This window comes from Aethalodelphis obliquidens, unplaced genomic scaffold, assembly GCF_003676395.1.
Source record: "Aethalodelphis obliquidens isolate GAN/ISIS:26980383/991018 unplaced genomic scaffold, ASM367639v1 scaffold64, whole genome shotgun sequence".
Taxonomy (NCBI): Eukaryota; Metazoa; Chordata; class Mammalia; order Artiodactyla; family Delphinidae; genus Aethalodelphis; species Aethalodelphis obliquidens.
The window spans coordinates 145,157-169,315 of record NW_020838008.1 but is presented as its reverse complement, the minus strand read 5'-3'; the positions used below and the strand labels follow the sequence as shown (position 1 = coordinate 169,315).

The 24,159-nt window shown below is 40.5% G+C and overlaps 1 protein-coding gene across 2 annotated transcripts in view; it reads right to left on the bottom strand.

Annotated features, from left to right (window-relative positions):
* The window catches only part of RASEF (RAS and EF-hand domain containing), a 69,587-nt gene that overhangs the window by 35,488 nt on the left and 9,940 nt on the right, over positions 1–24,159 (bottom strand). For both annotated transcript variants that reach the window (XM_027089007.1, XM_027089008.1), the window contains exons 2-3: positions 3,447–3,593; positions 1,630–1,720 (exon numbers count right to left, since the gene is read on the bottom strand). In XM_027089007.1, the coding sequence (XP_026944808.1) occupies positions 1,630–1,720; positions 3,447–3,593 (238 nt within the window). The remainder of the gene's footprint in view (positions 1–1,629; positions 1,721–3,446; positions 3,594–24,159) is intronic.

The window sequence follows — 24,159 nt, the reverse complement described above, 5'->3', positions numbered from 1 at the left end:
TCAGTCAGCGTGGATGTGTTATTCCGGAGAGACTAGGAGACTGGGGCAGACTGGCAAATAGGTGTCATCCCAGGGCCAAAGCTGCTCCATTGGCAGCAGTGTGCTGAGGTTTCAGAGACCACATCTGTGCAGTGACTCACCAGCCACTTATGCCATCGCTGTGGAACAGAGAAAGATGCCATGTATTCACCACCCCTGTACCAGAGCCAAGGAAAATGAGGAAGATGGTATAATTAACAAAACATGAAGTGATAAGGGGTAGGGCCATGGTCAGGTATCCATCACCAACAACCAGTTTGGGAAGTGCTTAGCTGGAAGAGGCGGAGATTTGATGACCGAATAACGCATATGCTTGATAAGTGTGTGATGAATGAATGAATGCACAGATTAAATGGATGGAGAGGGAAAAAGGCAGAAAAAAATAGGATGTTACTGTTTCTAGACTAGAAGAAATAGAGCGCTAACAAAAGAATGGGATAATCATTGTAATAAAGCTGGACCATGGACTCTGAGCTATTCACTCTGTGAACATGACTTCCAAACAGTTATTAAATGTGTTATTAAGAGATAAGACAATCAAGAGACCCGAAGGCATACATGTGGTAAAGCAATTTAAGGTGAAGAATCTGAAAGGACACAAGGTACGCAGAGCACCGGAAAAGAGCAGAACTGCAATGGCCACGGTGCCCCTACCATACCTCAGGCACTGCGCTAGGCACGCATACAGATCACCAGGCTCGACCCTCCTTAAAGCAGGTAGGTGGCATTATCCCATCTAAAGTTGGAACAACAAAGGCTCAGAGGTTATGTTATTTTTCCAGTGCCACTTAACTGAGACGGGGCAGAGCCAGGAGGCAAACTAAGGTCTATTGGATGCCAACACCCAGGCCCTTCTCACTCAATTTTCTGCCTCTCAGAGTTAATGGGGAAAATGAATAGAAAAAAAGGGAATGTTCAACCTGAAGTTAGCTACTCAAAGAAATATGTCTATTTTCTGTTTTCAGTAAACATCAATCACCCAAATATATTTCATAAAGGAAAAAGATAATTATTTCTCCTATGGAAATCACTGAAGGTAGCACCCAACTTTCAACTATGAGAGTTCCTATATTGATGAGTAAAAGTATATCCCATTGTAAAACAACACCAAAATTAGCAGAGAGCATTTTACCTTCATTGTAATCTAGATTTAAAGTAGCGGTGGATGTGGGCAGCAAGTCAGTGGTATTAAGGGTGGAGCCACCATCCTTTACGAAGGCGGGCTCTGCCTTCTCCAGGCCTCAGCTCTCCTGTCCCCTCTTCACAGAGGCCCCTGACCTCCCAACCCGAAGCAGCCTGTCTATCACACATGCCATTTCTTTACTGTGCTTGTTGCCATCTGAAATTAGCCACTTTATTTGATTACTTTCTCTCTCTCTCTCTCTCTCCCTCCCCACCTCCCTCTCCCTCTCCCTCTCTCCTTACTCTACCCCCCACCCCCGCCCCGATAAAACCACCAGCACTAACAATGCCCTTGTTGAGAGCACCTGTGGCAGTCTGGACTTGCTGCACCCAGAGGATGCCCTGTGCCCTGTCCATAAAAGGTGTTCTGAGGATTCGTCGCATGAAGGGGCCATCCCACAAACTCACGTCTTTCCGTGTCTTGTGTTCTGCAGCCTGAATCCTCTGATCCATTTCCTCTTCCAATTCACTCAACTGCATGGCTGCCTTGTCCTGGGCTCTGAAATTTAAGAGGATGCACACCTTTTCATTATACTCTTGGCCTTGTAACATGAAGAGAAAACTCTGACCTCATCTATTTCAAGCTCTCTATTTTACAGATGAGGAGAAACATACCATTTAAAATAATATTCCCTGTTCCTTCCACATAATAAAATGATGTTGGCAATTCGATCAGTTGGGTGTAAAGGGACATTGAAACTAGATATTAAATAAATGGAATAGATTAAATGGTATTAAACTAGAGTGTAGCAAAGAACAGATAAAGATACCAAATCGCTGGGAGGCTCTCAATAAATTCTGAAAACCTTTTTTGCTGCGATGACTGAGCTACAATCCCAGACAAGAAAAGAACTCCATGGCAAAGAGATGGTTACATAAAATTTTGAAATTTTATCATATGAAAAACACAATGCTAAATGCTATAGTTAGAAGGGAAAGAAAGATCTCAAAAATTATTTCTGATTGGTTCCCTAAAGTTCTAGAATGTAGATATAGATGCCCTTTAGAAAATTCCTGTTTCTTTTATTAATACAATCAATAAATCATATTTCTCTGGAGGCAGAGAATACTGATCTGCCAAAAAGTCAGAAATGAGAAAATTTCGTTGCGAAGATACCCAGATAGTTTTAGTTAGCAGTTGTCTAGCATGGAGACACCTGTCACTTTACAATGATTGAAGCTTCAGAGTAAGCCCTAAAAAATTTATTTTTTGTTCTCTCTCAGCTCTGTGTCCAATTATCTAAATTTTCACATGTGTATGTCTTGCCTACTCAACTAGATTGGAAGTGACCTGAAAGCAGCCACCATGAGATTTAGAGTCAATGTACTTGGCCCAATGACATTGTGTTAATAAAAGTAGAAACAGGACCTCAGTAGAAGGCCTCTGTCTTCCAGTCTGATAGCTTCTGCTATACCATCCTACCTGCTTTCAACTTATTTACTCCCTCCCAACACAATTTGTTCATGCATTAATTTAATTTCTACATGAGCTTCCAAACAAGCATTGATGGGTGGAGGGAAGACCCGGAAATAAAATTCTGAGTGACTTATCACTATTTTCTGCTCCTGTTAACTTCCTCTTCACCTTACGGCCTGCCCGAGGTTATGTTAACCAAGTTTGGACAGTCAGCTAGTTCTGGTTTGTTTACAAACAGTTGATGTTTGAAATCTAGGCATTATGTATCTCCACAGCAACTTTCGGGGTTTTTTGGTCAACTCTGGGACTGGGAATAGCTAAGCCACACATCCATTTCTCCCTTGTTATGACTGTTTTTTTCCAGCCATTCCTTCTAGACATCCAGTCCCAAACATCTGGGCATCTGGGACACCTCCCCAATGTGTTCCTTCTGCCTTTTTCACTTCTGAACAACTCTTTTTTCTTTCTTTCTTATTTTTTGGGGGAGGGGGAGTAAATCAGGGTAGTCTATAATGACACACTGTTTGCCCCAGCAATTCCCAATTCCCAGTAAAGCATCTACCATGTTGGGAATGTCCACTTTAACCTTAGTCCAGGGCTCCTACCATGGATTGCTGGCTGACCCTACAAAGTACTGTCTGACTCAGCTTCCCTCATGCTGGCTTCGTTTAGAAAGCTCCAGATTCCTCAGGTTCGGGTCGACCCCCCATACCATATGATAATGCAGTTCCGTCTTTGTGCCACTTGGTCAGAGAGCCAGTTAAAGGACCCCTTCTGCCACTGAGACAGGAAAGACTACATACAATACCTCTTCACTGCAATGGCCAGGTTTTCCATTTCTGTGCTTTGAAGTTTGATCTCACGGATGAAGTTCTTTATAACATGTTCATATGGCTGAATTAGTCTTGGCTCCACGAGGTTGATGTTTTGATACAAGGTACTAACTTGCTCTTTTCTGCCAAAAGAATTAGATTAAAAATTAAATAAAACCGAGTAAAAAAAGTCAAAATTTCAGAATATTTTTTAGGAAAGAGACACATAAGAACCAAGGAAGAAAAATGTAACAATAGAATGACCAGAATGGAGGGAAGATAGCAGTCAGAGATGCTACTGCACTATTCTTCATATTATTATTATATTTTTAACAGTGGAACAGCAACTTCATTTTTTCCCCCAGCTTTACTGAGATATGACTGACAAATAAAAATTGTACATATTTAGGTTGTACAGCGTGATTTTTTAAGGTGTACAATGTGATGATTTAATATTAGAAGATGGAGGCCAGTGAGGGCAGTGGACATGCGCAGGGAAGGAGTGATAGGGAAGGATTTTTTTGTCACTGCTGGGTTTTTTTCCTTTCATAGAAAGTTAAATAGATTTACAGAAAAAAAGTTAGGTAGCAAACTAATTACTTAATAATATGTTCCACCAATCCCTATAAGACATACTTCAGACTTTATGATCATAAAAGTACATATACCTATTGTTTTATAGTCAGTTAAAAATTATTTCATATATATTATATTTATATGTGAGAATCCTCATACTTGTTATTATTAACATTTATAAAAGGCAAATATTTCAGAGTCATTTCAAAAGAAAACCTGGTAAGACTGGGCAGCTGTTCCTAGGGGATAAAGGAGTGAGTCAGTGAGGCTGGTGGTGTCCTTGACTCAAGTTTGGGAGCTGATGTTGAGTGATACAGAGATAAGGCCATGTGAAGACACAGTCAGACCGCCGTTGACAAACCAGGAAGAGAGGCTCTCACCTCCAACCCTGCCAATACCTTGATCTCAAACTTCCAGTCTCCAGAATTGTGAGAAAATAAATCTCTGTTGTTTAAGCCACCCAGTCTGATATTTGTTATCAGAAATACCTAGGCAACCATAGCAAACAGTGAAAATTTCCAAGGTCACATAGTGACTGAATGGCAGAATTGGGATTCAAAACTCAGTCTGATACTGCAGATCACACGGTCAACCATTACATTATATTGCTTCCCAGTGGTGGTAAACATCTGAACCTTGGCAGAAGAAATGGGATTCAAAATCATTACACAGAACTATGAAACACTTCAAAATGTAAGGTATATATTAACCCAAAGCTTATTTAGGCATGGCCCTGAGGTGTGTCCACGTAGCTATAAACTCTCCCAGCTTTTCTCTTAGAAATGAACTGCTCGGGGCTTCCCTGGTGGCGCAGTGGTTGACAGTCTGCCTGCCGATGCTGGGGACACGGGTTCGTGCCCCGGTCCGGGAAGATCCCACATGCCGCGGAGCGGCTGGGCCCGTGAGCCATGGCCGCTGAGCCTGCGCGTCCGGAGCCTGTGCTCCTCAACGGGAGAGGCCACAACAGTGAGAGGCCCGTGTACCGCAAAACAATAAAAAAAAAATAAACTGCTCGATGTGTGCAGAGGCCAATTATGATTGAAAAGAACTGCTCAACTGAAATATTATTAATAAACCTGCAGGAATAAGTCACTTTATTTGGTGATATAAGACACAGAAAGTTGCCATCATCCTTCCTGTCAGAGCTGAGTACAAATATTGGCTACAGTAGTAAGCCATATTTATTAAGGAGCAGCAAAAAAAAAAAAAAATCTCTACTCTTACATTGTCCCATGTAATTTCAATGTACAACAGGATCATTAACTTCCTTGCCTTTTGTCATTTACTGACCATCAGCAGTTTACAAAGCATAAAAACTTTCTTGTTAATAGGGACCTGCCTGTCAAGGATTGCCATTAAGATACTGTCACCAAGAGTCCTTGTTTCTTGGCTAACTGCACAGCAATATAATGTTCAGAAGTAGATGTCTCTGAAAATTCCCTGAATTTCTGAAAATTTCTAAAATAAGAAAAGAACATAATGACTGTAAATTCTCTTGAGTCCTTTGCTGGTCCTGGTATTACACAGAATTTCAGGAATAGTTTCCAGTGAAGTGTACAAATAGATTAATTATAGAAAATGTCTGCCACTAGCAGGAAATAAATTACATGGTTAACTGTTGTGTCAGAGACTAGCTGGATACTCATCTATGCTGCTTCTTTTCATAGGGCACACAGGGGAGAACTGACTCCTCAGAACCCTGGGCAGGCAGGTTGGAGCCATGTGACTAATTGTGGCCAATGGAATGGGAGCAGAAATGATGTGTTTGCCACTTCCATGTTTGGCCCCTAAAATCCTCTGTAAGATCCTCAGCTCTTATGCATTCTCATTATCCCTCTCTCATATCTATTTCTCTCTCTCTCTGTTTCTCCCCTCTCCCCCCTGCCCTCTCCTTCTCTGTCTCCCTCCTCATTTCCTCATCCTCATGGCCAAAGTGAAAAACTCCAATATGGTGAAACCATGTGATGAAATATGTTTGGATCACCACACGGAGGGAAACTGCTTGGGAAGGATGCCTGACCACATCAATCTTCCCGATATGAGAGAAAGAAATGTTTGTATTTTGTAGACCCTAAGGCTTGGAAGTTCTTTGTAAAACTCAACTTGAACTTAAAAAGTTGGCATCATACTTTCCTAACTTGTTTTTTTAATCATCACCTTCCAGATTAAATTACTTTCTTAACTCCTTCCTTGATAGCTTCATATTAAATAAATAATAAAACTTCTATGACCAGGGTGAGTCTTTACTGCCACCATCCATTCTCTTTCAAGGGAATAAAAGCCTATTCTGAAGCATTCATATAGTGAAGCAGACATTTATTAAGCACCTTACATATGCAGTCCCAGCAGTGATCTCAGCTTTTAAATGTACTATTCACTTAATCCTGACAACAGCCTTATGAAGAAGTTATCACTAGTATCCTATTTACCACAGAGAAAACTGAGGTCAAGAGAGGTAAGTATCATTCTGGTATCAGAGCTAGGATTCCAATTCTCCAGAGGAACTAGCTCTTTATACCAAAAGTAAGTGCTAATCTGCTTTTCAGGGGTCCCAAGTGCATGTCTCCATTTAAAAAACTTTGATGTACCAAGATTTTTTGAAAATTATTTTAGAGGATAGGTAGTATTGCTACAAGCACCATCTACATTACAAAGGGACTCCTTTAACGAATGAAAGCACAACTAAGATTAAGATGAGATAATCTGATCAATTCTTATTTACCTAAAGCTATTTGGGGAAAGCACTACTGTACACAGTGAGGCACACTCCCTTTTTCCCCTCCTTTTGTCTGCTTGGTTCATTCAGTCCTTATCTGTGAAACTAGAGAAGCATCTGGATTATGCCTAGAGACTGCAATGCTGTCCCCTGATGCAAAAAACAAAACAAAAACAAACAATTTTCATACCTGATGCAAAATACAAAACAAAAACAAACAATACTTTATCTTAACAAGATAATACGTGGTCCCTCTATGTAAGATTTAAATGCTGTGCCCTGTACAGGCAGCTAAACACCTATGGATTCTTCAGCTCAACAGACTGGGTGCCATTACTTGGTACCAAGACAGTCTTTTTGTTCTGCTCCCGAGATTACAGGAGTCACCAGTCTCTCCCAGTGTCCTTGCTCCTGACGTCAAACGTTAAACAAGCAGACCACACAATGCTGCACACACAGCTCTGTTTACTCCTGACCCTCACCCAGGGTGGTGCCTCTGGGTGCGGAAAAGGGTGCCCGGTAGTGACAAGACTTAAGTCCAGGGCCTCATATAAGACAACTATGCTTGGATTCACAAATACCATGCAAACCTGTTTACAGGTATACCAGACAAATACTGGGTAAAGATTAAGGGTCAGGTCATGCACGTTAGTCAGCCAAGATGAAAAACAGTCTCTGCTTCTGTTCGGAGAGAGCCACTCAGGCTAAAAATAATCTAATTTATATCTTAAGGAAAGAGATCAAATGAAATGAGAAAGACACACCCTGGATTACCGACTGGTTTTAGATCTGAGCCTTTTCATCGTTTTGTTCAATAAATTACAAGACGATTTGTTTGAAAGACAGTGATAATGGCAAACTGCTGATGAAAGATTCACAATTTAAAAATTTTAAATGATCCCTGGGAAATAAGCATTGTAAATTGCAAATATTCCCACTGAAGCTGAGAGATAAATTACCTGAATTTAGGAGGAAAAAAATAGGTATAATTAAGATTGGTAAAAATTTTAAATGTCACACACTTCCACAGGATTTACATTTTACTTAGAAGAGCACATATTTATCTATGGTTATGCATTTGTAATGTAGTAAGGCCAGTATTTAGAATGCCTGGACACCTCAGGTCTCAGGACAGCTCTGGGAAATAGTCAAGTGCAGACGACAACATCATTCCAGGCTAAAGAACACGGTGACCCAGTAAGGTTGGTAGGAAAATTGGACCTTAGATTCAAAGTCTTGCTGCTTTAAGCACTGAAATAGAGAGCTAACCAATTTATTCAAATTGTAAGTTACGTAGATCTAAAACCCTAAATGGTTCTCTGTGGACAAAAGCAAGTAGTATTCAATGTCTACATCATCCTACACTAGGGATGGCTGGAAGAAAACTGACACTATGACCCTAACATCTGAGCATGGGAAATTAAATATCCAGGCAATCCAAAGGGCACTATGTTAGATCCTGGAAATAAAATGCTAAGAAACATACTGAGTACCTTCCCTCATTAGGCTCACCATGAAGATTAAGTACAAGATGCTTTGACAGCACAGAGCAGGTGAACATGACCAAGCCTTGCAGTATGATGACCTGAAAGATGAGTAGATGCCAACTAGGCAGAAGTGGGGTGGGGGTGGCCTGTTCCAGGAACCAATAACCATAGGTTGAGGGGTTTGAGGGCAGGGGAGGGGCCAGCAGCAGTTCCTGTAAATGGAAGAAGCTGGTGAGGCTGAGGAGCTTAGAGTGGGGGAGGGACCAGCAGCATCAGATTGGGGGAGAAGTTAGCAAGAGCCAGATGACTGCACAGAGCCTGAAAGCACGGTAAAGACATGGGAGAGGGGCAATTATTCTGAGAGGGTGGTAAGGCACTGGAAGGTTTAAAGGAAGAGACAACATGATCAAGTGTACATCTTAACCATTCTCAACTTCTCAAAGTTTTGGCTGCAGCAGAGAATTAAGCGAAGGATTTTGAAACAGCTTTGCAGATAGGAAGGTAAATCTAAGTCTACTGTAATTTAATCCAGAAATGTGGCACTTCAGGAGTTTTCACTAGCTTCTACTTTCCTTTATTATAGAATGTGTAAAATTATAGACAACTAAAATCTTATCATATAGACAGATCAATGAAACAGAATAGAGAGCCCAGAAATAGACCTACATAAATATAGTCATTGACAAAGGACCAAGGACAACACAATGAAGCAAAGACAGTCTTTCAACAAATGGTGCTGGTACAACTGGACATCCACATGGCAAAATAATGAACCTAGACACAGATCTTACACCCTTCATAAAAACTAACTCAAAGTGGATCACAGATATGAATGTAAAATGCAAAGTTATCATACTTCTAGAAGATAAGCCTAGGAGAAAACCTAGATGGCCTCAGATAGGGCGATGCCATATTAGATACACCACCAAAGGCATGATCCATGAAAGACATAATTGATAACCTAGTCTTCATTAAAATTAAAAACTGCTCTGCAAAAGACAATGTCAAGAGAATGAGAGGATAAGCCATAGACCGGGAGAAAATATTTGCAAAAGACACATCTGATAAAGGACTGTCATCCAAAATATAAAAAGAACTCTTAAAACTTAACAGTAAGAAAAACAACCTGATTACAAAGTTGGTCAAAGACCTTAACTGACACCTCACCAAAGAAGATATACAGATGGCAAGTAAGCATAAAAAGGATACTCTATAAAAATTAATTTAAAAAGCAACTATACTCCAATAAAAATTAATGAAAAAATAGAGTCTACATCATATGTCATCAGGGAAATACAAATTAAAACAACAACAAACTATCACTACACACCTATTACAATGGCGAAAATCCAGATCACTGACAACACTAAATGCTACTGAGGATGTGGAGCAACAGGAACTCTCATTCATTGCTACTGGGCATGCAAAATAGTACAGCCACTTTGAAGACAGTTTGGCAAATTTTAATAAAACTAAGCATTCTTTTACCATATGATCCAGAAATTGTGTTCCTTGGTATTTGCCCAAAGGAGATGAAAACTTATGTCCACACAGATGTTTATAGCAGATTTATTCATAATTGCCAAAACTTGGAAGTGACCAAGATGTCCCTTAGTAGATGAATGGATTTTAATAAACTGTGGCACATCCAGACAATGGAATATTATTCAGCATCTAGACAATGGAGTATTTTTCAGCACTAGAAAGAAATATGCTATCAAGCCATGAAAAGGCATGGAGGAACTTTAAATGCATATTACTAAGAAAAAGAAGCCAATCTGAAAAGACTACGTACTTTATGATTCCAACTACATGACATTCTGGAAAAGGAAACACTTGGAGACAGTAAAAATATCATTGGTTGCCGGTGGTTGGAGGGGAGGGATGAACAGGCGGAGCACAGAGGAGTTTTAAGGCAGTGAAATACTTCGCATGATACTATAATGATGGCTACATATCAGTGTACGTTTGTCCAAATCCACAGAACATACAACAGCAAGAGTGAACCCTAACGTAAAGTAAGGAATTGGGGTGATAATGATGTGAAAATGTAGGTTCATCAATTTGAACAAAGGTACCACTCTGGTGGGAGCTGTTGATAATGGGCAGGCCGTGCATGTGTGGGAGCAGGGTGTGTATAGGAAATCCGTGTACCTTCCTCTTAATTTTGCTGTGAACTTAAAACTGCTCTAAAAAAATAAAGTCTTTTTAAAATCTGATAGTTTATTTCTCTTTGGGAATAAGGATAATGAGTATATTCCTATTCAGGTGACGCCAACTGATCTTTTTAGCTGCCCTGAACAAACCATACTGTCATTTAGTCAGTTGAGGGGGAAAGGCTTAGCCTCTTTCCCCCTTACAAGTTAAGTGAAAATGAATGATTTCAAAATGTACTCTTATTACATAGTACACATACTTTCAGAATAAACCTCAACTGACTGGAAAATAAATTCCAACAGCCAAAATCCAGCTGTGCTGCTAGAACAGGGCAGCATCAGTTCTCTTTTGGAGGTTCAAGTCTTGCTTTCCAGACAGGATGTACCTCTGCCCACTAACAGCCTCACACTGGCCGCCTGTTTCTCACAACAGGTTTTGCTCTTCATTAACTCAGTTACAGAATGGTGATCTGGCTCTCCCTTCTAGAAAAAACAAACAATGGTTTATTCAACCTGGTCCCACTACCCCACAGACTGGGAAACACAACCAATCCAGTGGCCTGGGCTTTTCTCAGCTGTTTTGCTGCTGCTGAGTCAGAGGATGATCTAGTTCAGGTAACCAACCACTGCTGCCTACTCCAGGACCCCCAGCCCGAATACATCTCCTGTGGGTAAAATTCCTCCTGGATTCACGTCACCCTGAAAAAATATTTTACTTGCCTAAGTACTTATTTGGGAAACATTTCCCAAAAGGTTTTAAAATGGAAACTTCCTGGAAGGTGAGCACGTTAACTAGATTTATGCAAAGTCTAGAAACATTTCAAATTGCAAATTGCTTCCTATTTAAAATCACTGAAATTTAGTTACTGGGAGTTTGCCAGTGGAGGGAGGAAGACAGAGCCAGCAAGAGGTACTGTGCTGAAGGTTTAAGGATGGCACACTCGAAACAGCGGAGGGCTCCTGAAGCCAGGAAGGAGGAGTGCACGGGGTAAGTGTAATGGCCTGGCTAAATTCACGTGCTTCCTCAGCACATCCTGGGCCTTGTGAGAAACACTTAACCTCTTGAGCTCCAGTTTCCTCAGTTATAAAGTGGGTATAGTACTTGAACCTACCACGAAATGTGAGGATTAACCCAACTGGAGCACAGACAACAGTGCAAGGAATGCTGTAGGTAATTGATAAACATTAGCCATTGTCACGCTTCCTCTCGACTCCTCTACCCCAATGAGTTAGAGAGAAGTAGGTGGTTATCTCCTGTCTGCTTCTATGTTGTGTACTGGAAAAGGGCTGAAAGGAAGAAAGCCGTGTGGTGTGGAAGCCCCTTGGACTGAAATGTTGTCTTATGGGGCCAGGGCAGGGGAAACTGAAAAGTGAGAGTTGGGTCACGCTCGAGGTCAGTCTGCAAAGCTTATATAGTCCAGGGGTCAGTAAACCTTTTCTTTAAAGCACCAGATATAAAATACTTACCATCTCTGTTGCAACTACTTAACTCTGCCATTGTAGCATGAAAGCAGCCATAGACAACAATCAACAAATGAGCTTGGTTGTGCTCCACTAAAACTATTTACACAAACAGGCAGAGGGCCAAATGGGCCTTACTTTGATCCCTGTTATAGTCTATTAGCATAAGGCCCTGAGCACAGGAATGGGGATGGGGCAATGCAGACCTAACCCTTCTGTACCCAGGAACACAGGCCTTTGCTCTCACCCTGTCCCTAGGTCCATATCAAATTTTTTCATTTATGGGCATCACATTATCAATGTGCTTATATTGTAGACAGTGGGCAGGTATATGTGGGAATATGTGTCTTTCTTACCTTATAATGCACATTCACTCTCCCAATATTCCTATCAATTTACCTTGAGTCAAGTTAAATGTAGGCATTTAATCTAGTAATGTTAGTGCAACTATGTGTATTATAGTTATTTTTCACTGAAAATTTTTATTTGGGCAGGAAAGATAGGGGTTGGGGAGAAAATAAAGAGTGCCATATCAGTTTCTATGCTAAATTTTCCCTTTAGACGACATCTATCACCTTCCCAGGTTTGCCAGGAACAATTCCAATTTAAGCCTGTTGTCCTTTAGCATTTATCCAGAATTTCCCCTTTTCTGTAATCAAAAAGTTGCATTAACAGGTAGTAACTGTTATTAAACTGTGTACTAACCATACATTAAAGGTTTTCTTAAGCATTAAAGTTATTAACAGCTGCATTAAAATAAGCCAGGGTGAGTCAGTGGATGTGCGCTTTTTACCTTCAGCGTTCACCTGAAGGTGAACGTAGCGTTGATACATTTGTGCAGTGAAAAGACTTCTCACTAATGTGCTGCTAAATCAGAAGACAATCAGTGATAAACCCATCTCTCCTTTCCTGACTCTCTCTAGACACAAGGTAACTAAGACTTTCTTTTCAGGAGCAGGAAACAGGAATACTCACTGATAAAGCAAATTAAGCTTGGACAAGAGAAGCTGGAGACAGATAACTCCTACGGGTCTCGATGGTGATGCAGAAAGATGGAGGGGTCTGACCTGCGGGCCACCTGGAAAACCAGCCAGTTGTGCTGCTACCCGCAGATAGATGCACAGTGCTGCCGGGCAGCCATGTGGCCACATCAGTGGGAAATTAGGAAATTACAGGCACAGTGTACAGGAAATAGGTACCAAAAACACAAGTTGGAGAGTCCTGCCACAGAGCAACAGAAAGTAACTCGAATGTTTTCGCTACTGTGATTTAACCATTTTTAGTGTGGTTTAAATGTACAACCAGCTATTTTACTGGATGGTAATGCTTTTACATTTTGCAGTAAATCCTCTTAGCAGCAATGACCCCACAAGACAAACAAAGATGCATGCTTAATAAGAAGTTCAGTACCACATTTCCTTTCCTCAAGAATGATGGTGGTAACCGTGTAGCCTGCCTGAAATATTTAACTGCCACAGCCAAGAGGAGCCTCAGGAGACATGACAACTAAGTATAATGTGGTGGAACGATGGAAGCAAAAAAAGGATATTAGGGAAAAACTGAGGAAATCTGAATAAAGTATAGAATTTAATTACTAATAATATATCAATATCATTTCATTCGTTTTAACAAATTACTACACCAATGCAAAATGTCATAAATGAGGGAAAGTGGGTGCAGGTTATATAGGAACTCTCTGTACCATCTTCACAATTTTTCTGTAAACCTGACAACATTCTTTAAAAATAGGCTTATTAAAAAAAAGTTTGTCAGCATTTATCCTCCACGAGAGTGAATTAGAGTGATATCGTTAACCACGTGAACCAGAAGACACAAATCTCCTGAAGAAGCATCAGCATCTACATCTTTTAAATTTATATTCTGTACCAAAATAAAACGAAGTTGAAAAGGCCTACAATTTTGAAGCATCTAAGTATGGGAAAACATTCAAAAGAGTCATAAATGGAGACAATTTATTTGACAAGTCTTGTCTTATAAAAGCTAAGAAACTTGTCAAAGTATTTGTCAAAGAAAGTACTTTGAAGGGAGGCAAAAACAGAACTTGGGACAATCAAGGGCTGAACTATTTACAAAAGTCGATATTCATACATGTCCGTACCAAAAAAAAAGTTGAGAGTATCCTGTTTAGTAGAATCTGCTCTAAGCTTATCACAGAATTTGCTCTTGAAGTGCTCTTCAGCCCTTGTACACAGAATAATTTTCTTAATTAAAAACATGACCCACAGAGAAAAGTCAATTGCTGATGTCAACAATTTCAAATTTAATAATCATAAAATGTAACTCCAAAGATTACAAGCAATTTTATGGAGGAAAAAAGCATAATAAGACCACATTGGAAAAAATATATATTCTTCAAAAAAGTATCAGAGATAAATGAATAAGCAACAGATTAAAATACTTAAATATTTTCCAAAACTACTCTGCTTTGCAATTTTTAAATGTTCACATATTTATTAAAAGATTTTCTTTGCACTAATGTACCTAAAAATTTTTATATATTTTAGAAATAACTTTATTTTTATTTATTAAAAAGATTTTATATAGAACTGTTTTATAGGACCACATATATAATAAAAGTAATTTTTCAGACAAAATAATATTTCAATAATATTAGATAATTTTAAGTATATTAGTTCTCATTTCATTCACAGGAAAATTCTGGTTTGGAGAACCAATTTTACAGCCACTCTACTTTCCTATCTCATTTCCTTCAAACGTCCCATCTTCTAAACACTCTTAGGTGCTCACTGTCCTCAAATATTTTGCACAGTGCCCAACACACAATACATAAATTTTCAAAAAAGGAGACAAATATGTTATCTTGGTTGATTTCAAATTATACCATTCCTTAACTTTTTTTTTCAATTTTTGAGACTGAAAAGAGTTGGGAAACAGCTTTATTTCTCCCTAGTCAAAGAATATTTTAATCTTACTCTCTGATAAAACCAAAACTTTCTGTAACTCCTATCTAGAAATCAAACTCTGCACATCAGTCAAGCCTCTCTCAAAAGTTGCCTCTTCCATGAAGCCTGCTCTGAATGATTCAACCACAAGAAATCCTTCCCATGCCACATTTCATCTGAAGCTCTATGTACTGAGTTTTTTGTGGATGTTTTATCTTCCCAGTTACCCTATCAGTCTCCACATCCCTTGCAGCACCCAGAGATCTGACCAGCAACAGATCCTGCATTATGAATGAATGAGGCCATAGCCTAGGGAAGGCGGACACAGTGCGGGGTGGAGTGGAGAAGGTGGAGCTTTGTACTGGATCTGAGGCAGGCTAAGGACTCGGCCTCACGGAGGGTAAAGAAGACAGTGGTGAGGAGGGAGCAGATGAGCCTTGCTGGGCACAGGGTCAGGAAGGAGACAAGCTGGTATATCTGACTGCCAAGCTGAAAAGGGTCAATTCCCTTCACAACACAGTGAGAAAGGAGAGATTCTAGAAGCACACCAGGTTGCATCTCAAATCTACATGCAAGGGCATACACTCCTCTTCAACCTGCTGGCTGCCTTTTGCCTTGATTTAATTTTCCCCTTTCTCCTTTCACACTGTTTCCAACAGGGAAGCAGCCAATATTTGCTATATAACATACACTAAGAAAGCTGAAGAGAGTCAAAAATCGTCAACTGGAGAATATGTCCCGTGGGGATTTCTAACTAATATTTCTGATACACAGAGCCCCCTTCCTTTTCTTCCATTTCAGATTTGTGTGTTTGTGGGTTGAGGATGCTGAAATCAGAACTCCATCCAAGCTAAATGGCTAAAACAATATGGTGAATCCTAAATATATTTCAATAATAAATTAGGATGCATTTTAAACAAAATAATGTTTAAGTTTATAGATATTATTATATATGTGAGTTCTAAAAACAAATTAAATCACATGATTTTATGAAGATCAACATGGACTTATTAAAATATTGCATTATATAGATAACCCATCACCAGCTTCTACAGAAGATGAGGATTTGCTTGTCTTTCTAAAATCTCCCAAAGACTTCTTACTATATACCACAGAAACATGAGTACCAGCAAAGAACTCATTTTCTCTCCTAAAATGAGCATATTCTGGGATATAAGTGAATTCTATCTGTTCACTCAGCAGTAAACTTTTTTTTAAATTTAACTTCTTTATTGGAGTCTAATTGCTTTACAATGTTGTGTTAGTTTCTGCTGTATAACAAAGTGAATCAGCTATACATATACATATATCCCCATATCTCCTCCCTTTTGTGTCTCCCTCCCACCCCTCTAGGTGGTCACAAAGCATCGAGCTGATTTCCCTGTGCTATGCAGCTGCTTCCTACTAGCTATCTATTTTACATTTGGTAGTGTATGTATGCCAACGCTACTCTCTCACTTCATCCCAGCTTACCCTTCCCCCTCCCCATGTCCTCAAGTCCATTCTCTACGTCTGCGTCTTTATTCCTGTCCTGCCCCTAGGTTCATCAGAACCCTTTTTTTTTTAGATTCCATATATATGTGTTAGCATACGGTATTTGTTTTTGTCTTTCTGACTTACTTCAGTCTGCAGGACAGACTCTAGGTTCATCCACCTCACTACAACTAACTCAATTTCGTTTCTTTCTATGGCTGAGTAATATTCCACTGTATACGTGTGCCACATCTTCTTTATCCATTCATCTGTTGATGGACATTTAGGTTGCTTCCATGTCCTGGCTATTGTAAACAGTGCTGCAGTGAACATTGTGGTACATGACTCTTTTTGAATTATGGTTTTCTCAGGGTATATGCTCAGTAGTGGGATTGCTGGGTCATATGGTAGCTCTATTTTTAGTTTTTTAAGTAAACTTACCTCTTGAATTCGTATTTAATATATATTGAATAACTGCTACTAACTATCGAATGACTGGCATTTAACTCTAAATTATTATTGATATCATGAAAGGATAACTGTTAGGTACATAAGCTACAGTCACATTGTCTTCAACAGTTAAATCTCGACCTTATGCTTGAGTATACATGATACTGGCAAGGAAATCTGTTGGAGATTGTACACAACTTGCTCTGGCCTTCTTAAAAGTCTTTCTGAAAGGTTATAAGAGTTAGCCCTGATAATCATGTAGTTAAATGAGAATTTCTTTTCTATGACATCTTTGAACTATCTTAAAACTATTTTTAAGTTTTAAGTTTATTTTTAACTTAAAACAAACATGTAGTGTTTGTTTAGTTACGGTACAAAAATACCACAGAAAAAATTTTAATCTACTTTTAAGAATCATTGACTTTTACCTACCTACCTTGCTACCTAACCATCAAAAACCAATAATGGTTTTCCAGTCTCTCTGTTTATGCAGAGATGGACAAAAAAAAAATCAAAATAACGCAAAATTAGTTGTAGAGATTTTCTTACAAATTTTCTTGAACACACTTCCCCTCTAAAATAAAATGTTGACATCTTTAATTTTGACATTTCAACAGTTAAAACCCTTTGAGAGGTTCTTGGTCTCATTCAACGATGCCTAGGGTATATTTTCCACAAGATAGAAGTTTCCTGAGATACACTCCACTGCTCATCAACTTTGCACTTCATTGCTTCCCTAGCAACCTGCAGGGAAGTTTAATTACTTTTTCATTTGATTTTCTGAAGAACCAAAGGGTGATTTTCTGGAATGTGATTTAAAAAAGAAGGTAGCCAAAAAAAGCTCTTAAAATCTGACTTTTCCACATTATACCAGAATCAGCTGCCCTGAAAACTAGTCCACTTCTGTGCTCCCAGAGCCACAGTCCACTGGAAGAGCAACCAACCTGCAGATTTGCAAACACTATCTCCTGAAGGAATCTGACCTCAACCCCTCTGGAGAGCCAAGAAAAGAGAAACCGGTCTTTTCTCGAGTCATCATCTTAATTCACTGGTTCATCAGATAATGAAAAAGCAATTTCAGTCAACTGTGTATTTACATTTATTTCAGTTTACATTTTTCATCTGAAACCTTTATTTTGCCCTTGTTTCCAGTTCTGCTTCCCTGGGGTATGAGCCGCCCTCTCTCACCTGGTGTGGATAACATCCCTTCTGGAGTGTACAACTGGCCTAAAAGCTACTAAACAAAATGGAAATAAAAGCTGAATGGTTGCTTTAAATCCTATACTTGCATTAAAACATTTACAGTTTTTCTGTACTGGTACCCTGGACTGTTGTATGTTTCTATGAAACATCTAATGTGACTTTTTTATTGTGTTAATATCTTATTCAGATTGTTGTATAAGTAGTACTAAAGAAGGAGCTGTAATAGGTGATTACAATAATCGGCCTGAGTGGACAAGGAGAACCTCACAAAGCAGCAGTATCTGTTTACCTCCACGTACAGTTTTTGTAGCATTTCTTTTCAAAGAAAAGAGCATTAAAAATAATTTCAATAAGCAACTATTGGTCTGGGGCCCAAGACCCAGGTGCGAGACTTGCCGGACTCCTGTGGCTTCATCTCAGCGTAACACCATGCCTACTCTTGGCTAGGTGTGTACTTCTCACATGTATTCATGATAATATAAATCCACGTTTTGTGCTTACTTTTCTTTTTCTTTTTCTTGGAGTATAATTGCTTTACAATGTTGTGTTAGTTTCTGCTGTACAATGACGTGAATCAGCTATGTGTATACCTATATCCCCTCCCTCTTGGACCTCTTCTGCATGGGATAATTTCTACAAAGACAATTAGAACTACAGTGTCTACCTTGGGGAACTTCCAAAATGGACGAAAGGGGGCAAGGAGTTAAAATATAAATAAAAATGGAAAAGGAATAAAACCGCCAAAAAAAAATTAAGTTCAAAACGACGGCAGCACTCCAGCCCTTTGAAGCTCAGGCATCTGGCCCTGAGAAGAATACAAAAGCAGACAAAGTCAGGAGAGAACGAACAGCGGCCTGTGAGCCCCCTCCTTGGCACAGGACTAACATGCATTCAAAGGGGTTCTGAACACAGTTCTAATTCATCTGATCAGTTTGCTTTCTGCGTCTTCAGTAAACGAAGGTACCCAGGAAGGAAGGAAGAACTGACAACAGTAAACCGTCACCTGGCAGCCTGACAGCAAGAACAGAAAATGCACACAGGAACTCGAAAAGCCAAACTGAACTGCCATCCCCACAAATCCTGGGGATACGCTACACCACAGCCCGGGATGAAACTCAGCTTCATAATGATGACCCTGAGTTAGCAAGGAAAGCTGAAGTTATTTTGAAAACAGTTATTAAAAGCAAGGCACTGTGTGAGTCCATATGCTTGCCAAAAGATGGACTGCCCATCGCGGCACGCTATGTAATAGCCACAAAGTAGAAATGACCCAAATGGCCGTGAAAAGTAAAATGGATAAACTGCGATATCTTCACACAATGAAGAGAGAAAATGACAGATCTACAACTATAGGCTCACAAGCATAATGGTGAGTGCAAGAAGCCAGACCTATGTAGTAAGGAAACAGACACCCAAGAAATCATGCCGGGGGGTCAGGGAGAGGCTATGGTGACGGGAAGGGAGCACGGGGCTTCTAGGTGCGTGCTGTTTCTAGATCTGGATGCCAAATATGAGAGTGTTCCATCTGTGAAGAGTCAGCAAGCCGTCTACCAAGCTCCTTGCACTCTTCTGTAGGTGTATTTGTCTCTGAGGAACACGTTCACAAAATATTACACAATATATTCGAGGAAGTATATATTTTTTATCTTCATGGGAAATTCAATCACGAACACTTCACAATTTGGATTTCATTTCAGAGGCAACCCAAGGCAAAATCTGAAGCACGTGATGTTTATCTTTTCTACCTCAGTTCCACATTCTCTTCCTGGGGCTTTTCTACGTTTTGAAGAGCAGCTCCCAACCCAACGTGGCTGCATTCCACACCCTCAATTCTCATTTCCTCAGCAGAGTTGAAGACATGCACGAGTCTCCCAGGGATCTTGTTAAAACGCAGATGCTTCAGTAGGTCTGTGGTGGGGCCTACAGCCTGCGTTGCTGGAAGAGCTCCCAGGTGTGGCCAGTGTTGCTGGTCTGAGGCCCTGAGCTGCAGAGCCTGAGAAAAGACGTGACTTAAAACCAGCTCCTGGGAGCTGAATAATGCCTGTCCTGGGAAACTGAGCATGGAACTCACGGCCTCCTTACGGCTGAGTTTTAGGACCTGTATCTGGTGGAACATTTTGGGCTTCCCCGTGCCTTTCAATTTGCATCCCTGTTAGCTCTACCAACTCAGGCACAAAAACTAGCAGTTGGGGACAGTAAAGTAAGAACCTGTTCCTACTCTGGGGATTTTTGTACAATTTCTCATTAAAACTTCACCTTTGGACTTCTTAGCATAGTGCTTTTCCCACAGCAGTTGCAGAAGGGAGGGTGGGAGGGAGAGAGGAAGAGGAGGTAAAGGAAGAAAGGAAATGAACAAGCAAGCAGTTAGACTGCCTGGGAAAGTGCAGCAACGTAAAGGGCTGGCGTGACTTGCCAGACGGCTGAGGCTGCTTAAATCCGAGATGTCTCTTCTGTGAGGGGCTCAGTGTGGAGTTATGGATATTTTGAGGATGAGTGAGGGTGTAGGGTGAGAATGGAGGGGTAGACACCAGGGTGAAGAAGCCCTCTTCTCCCAGGGGGCATCTCAGAGCCATGAACACAGGGAGGGTAAGCCTCTTCTTGGCAGATAGAAAAATATTAACGTTAAACCACCCCTGAAATTTGATATGTGGTTTTGAAGTGTTTAGGCATTTGGAAGGGGTACAAGGGGAATATAATATATGTATAGGGATTTTTCCAGATTCAAATAAATATTTGAAAAATTTCTGGTGCATATTTTATAAGCTGGAAGCAATAAAAAAATGCTCTCTGATCTCACCGGAACCAATTCGCATAGCATAGGGAATCTCAAAAACAGAGTATCTGGAAAACTTTTTTTAGTAGCTGCGATGGTTAATGGCATGTGTCAGCTTGGCTAGGCTGCAGTGCTCCAATATTTGGTCATACATGTCTGGACGTTGCTGTGAAGGTCTTTTGTACATGAGATTAACATTTCAATCAGTTAGATTTGGAGTAAAGCAGATTACCCTCCAGAACGTGGGCAGGCCTCATCCAGTGAGCTGAAGACCTTTAAATGAAGACTGAGCACCCCTAAGGAAGAGGGAATTCTACCAGCCCACTGCCTTGGGGCTCAAACTGCTATATCAGCATTTCCCTGGGTCTCCGGCCTGCTGGCCCACCCTGCAGATTACAGACTTGCCAGCCTCCACAATCGTGTGAGCCTATTCCTTAAAATAAATCCACGCCCCCTCATCTACACACACACACACACACACACACACACACACACGCTCACACACACGCTCACATCTTATCGGCTCTATTTCTCTAACTAACTCAGTGGCTTATATCACTGTACTTTTCCTGGGGTTAATCGCATAAACAAATGTACCAGCTTCACCATGAATATATGCTAGCACTGCTTAAAACAGATGAATGAGGTTATTCAGCTTACTTGGTTGAATAAATTGAATTCAGTAAGAACTGAATTCTTATTCAGTTGCTAAATAAGAACTTTAATTTAAAATATTATTCAACAGAATAGGTCACTTTTTAATGGCCCAAATGCTCACCTACAACATAACATTATAATTCTCACCAGGGTTCATTAGGATGGAGAGAGGCAATGCACTGTCCCTTTTTGACCAATATAAAACCTCCGGACCTGTACACACAGAATCAATCTAACCCTCATTTCTGGCTTTGTGCCTTGCTTTAGCCTCCCATGCATTTTCACTCAAGACTAGGACTGCTCAGACACAGTGCATGTTCCTACAGCATCAATTAGCTCATCCCTTAGGTCAATAGCTGAATGACGCAGAAGTGGAAGTTGCATTTCCCAGCATGTCGATGCTCTGCGCCCAAGTAACAGTCACCAAGTGCAAGCCCATTACCACAGCCGAAGGCAGCCGGCTGCAGGTGAACTCAGTCTGGACACAATGCCCATTCCCTGGGGGCTTCCTCCCAGCACAGATGGTACACATGCGTTGTCTTTGTGCATTCTGTCCTTGCTCCTGTAACCCAGCAGCCACAACCCAGGTACCTCCATCCACCGAGTTACCTTCACCTTAAAAAACAAAGTGCAAAATCCTATACTTGCATTAAAACATTTACAGTTTTTCTGTACTGGTACCCTGGACTGTCGTATGTTTCTATTAAGCATCTAATGTGACTTTTTTATTGTGCTAATATTCAGATTGTTACTGGTTTTCTGAGTATGCTGGTTGCAAAGCTATACAGATATGGAGAGATCAGCCCCATCCCTACTTTTTTTTTCTATATGTCCTTTGTGTGTTTGCAGAACATTAGGTTTGTCTGGAATACATGTGCTGTGTTAGAGTAGAAATGCATGCACTGTAATTCATTCACTGACATCCCCAGGCTAACCATCTCCGCCAGACTGAAGTACATGCTATGCCAACAGATCCCCAAGGAGGAAAAGAAAACATATTTGCATCACAAACACGAGCACTAGTTTATGGCATGTCCATTAGAAAACATGACATAGGAACGTCCTAAAACATGGATTTTCTAAGCAAATGTTGGTTGACTCCTCAGGAATTTGTCCACCTCAGCCAGAGCAGACTGTAACTGTTAAACAGGAGCAAGAATTACGAGGTGAGTGGGTCACACCAGGGGATGCACTGTGCAACCCCCATGCCTAAGGAGATGGGCAACAAGCCAGCGCCGGCTGCCTCAACCTCCCACCGCCCCTCCACCTCTGGACCAGGCAGCCACAAGAGGCTCACAGCAGGTGAAACTTCCACCGCTGCACCCAGATTTCAGAATGAATAACTCATCTGCACTTGTTTGTTTTCTTTTTTTTTTGTGGTACGCAGGCCTCTCACTGTTGCGGCCTTTCCCGTTGCGGAGCACAGGCTCCGGACGCACAGGCTCAGCGGCCATGGCTCACAGGCCTAGCCGCTCCGTGGCATGTGGGATCCTCCTGGACTGGGGCACAAACTCGTGTCCCCTGCATTGGCAGGCGGACTCTCAACTACTGCACCACCAGAGAAGCCCCACTTGTTTGTTTTCTATCCAGACATTAAAAAAAAACCACTGTAGGTCAGAGATACCATTATAACAAAATGGTCACTTGGAGCATGCTCCATAATTGTAATGATCGCGAGGGGGTATCATGGCTGAACATGCCCATAAAATGCCCCCCAAAAACTGAAATTGTAGAGGGCGGTTGCCCTCAGTGTGTGTGGTGGGAGGGAGCTCTCAGAATGTGTCATTATTTTGAGTGTTTCTGCTTGGTCACCTGAAAACGACAGGTGTGAGTATATTTAAAGGGCAAACCTTGACGGAGCCTGTATTTGGGACTGATCCAAAAAGATATGAGACACAGAGCTTTTGTAGCTATCCCAATTTCTTATCTCTGTAAAAAAGAAATTTGTATTCCATATGTTTGCTTTTCTTGTGGTTAAGAAGCATATAACATGAAATCTCTATTCTTAACAAACTCTTAAGTGTACGGTATTGTTGTCTACATGCACCTTATTGTGCAGATCTCTAGAGCTTTTTCATGTTGAACGACTGAAGCTCTATAATCCACTGAACTGCAACTCTTCATTTCCCAATCCCTGAGCCCCTGGCAACCACCATTCAACTTTCTAAGAGTTGACTACTTTAGATACCTCATATAAGTGGAATTATACATTATTTGTCCTTCTGTGACTAATGTCCTCAGGTCCATCTGTGTTGTCACATACTACAGAAGTTCCTTCTTTTTGTATAGTTCAGTAATATTCCATTGTATGTATATACCACATTTTCTTTATTCATTCATCTATCAATGGACACTTGAGCTGTTTCCACCTCTTGGCTATTGTGACTAGTGCTGCAATGATCACAGGAGTGCAGATATCTCTTCTAGATCCTGATTTCATTTTTTTGGATACACATGCAGAAGTGGGATTGCTGGATCTATGGTAGTTCTATTTTTAATTTTTTGAGGAGCCTCCATACCGTTTTCCATAGTGGCTGCACCAATTTACATTCCCACCAACAATGTACAAGGGTCCCGATTTCTCCACATTCTAACTAGCAATTGTTACTTTCTGTGTTTTTGATAACAGCCATCCTAACAGGTATGAGGCAATATTCCATTATGGTTTTGATCTGCATTTCTCTGATGATTAGTGATGAGCATCTTTTCATCCCCATAAAATTTTTTTTGACTGAAGGACAAAATATTCCAATAATGAAAGGAAATACCACTGTGGTACCAGAAAATATAACCTCTCATCACTAAATTCCCTTATTTTTATTTCATTCCTTTT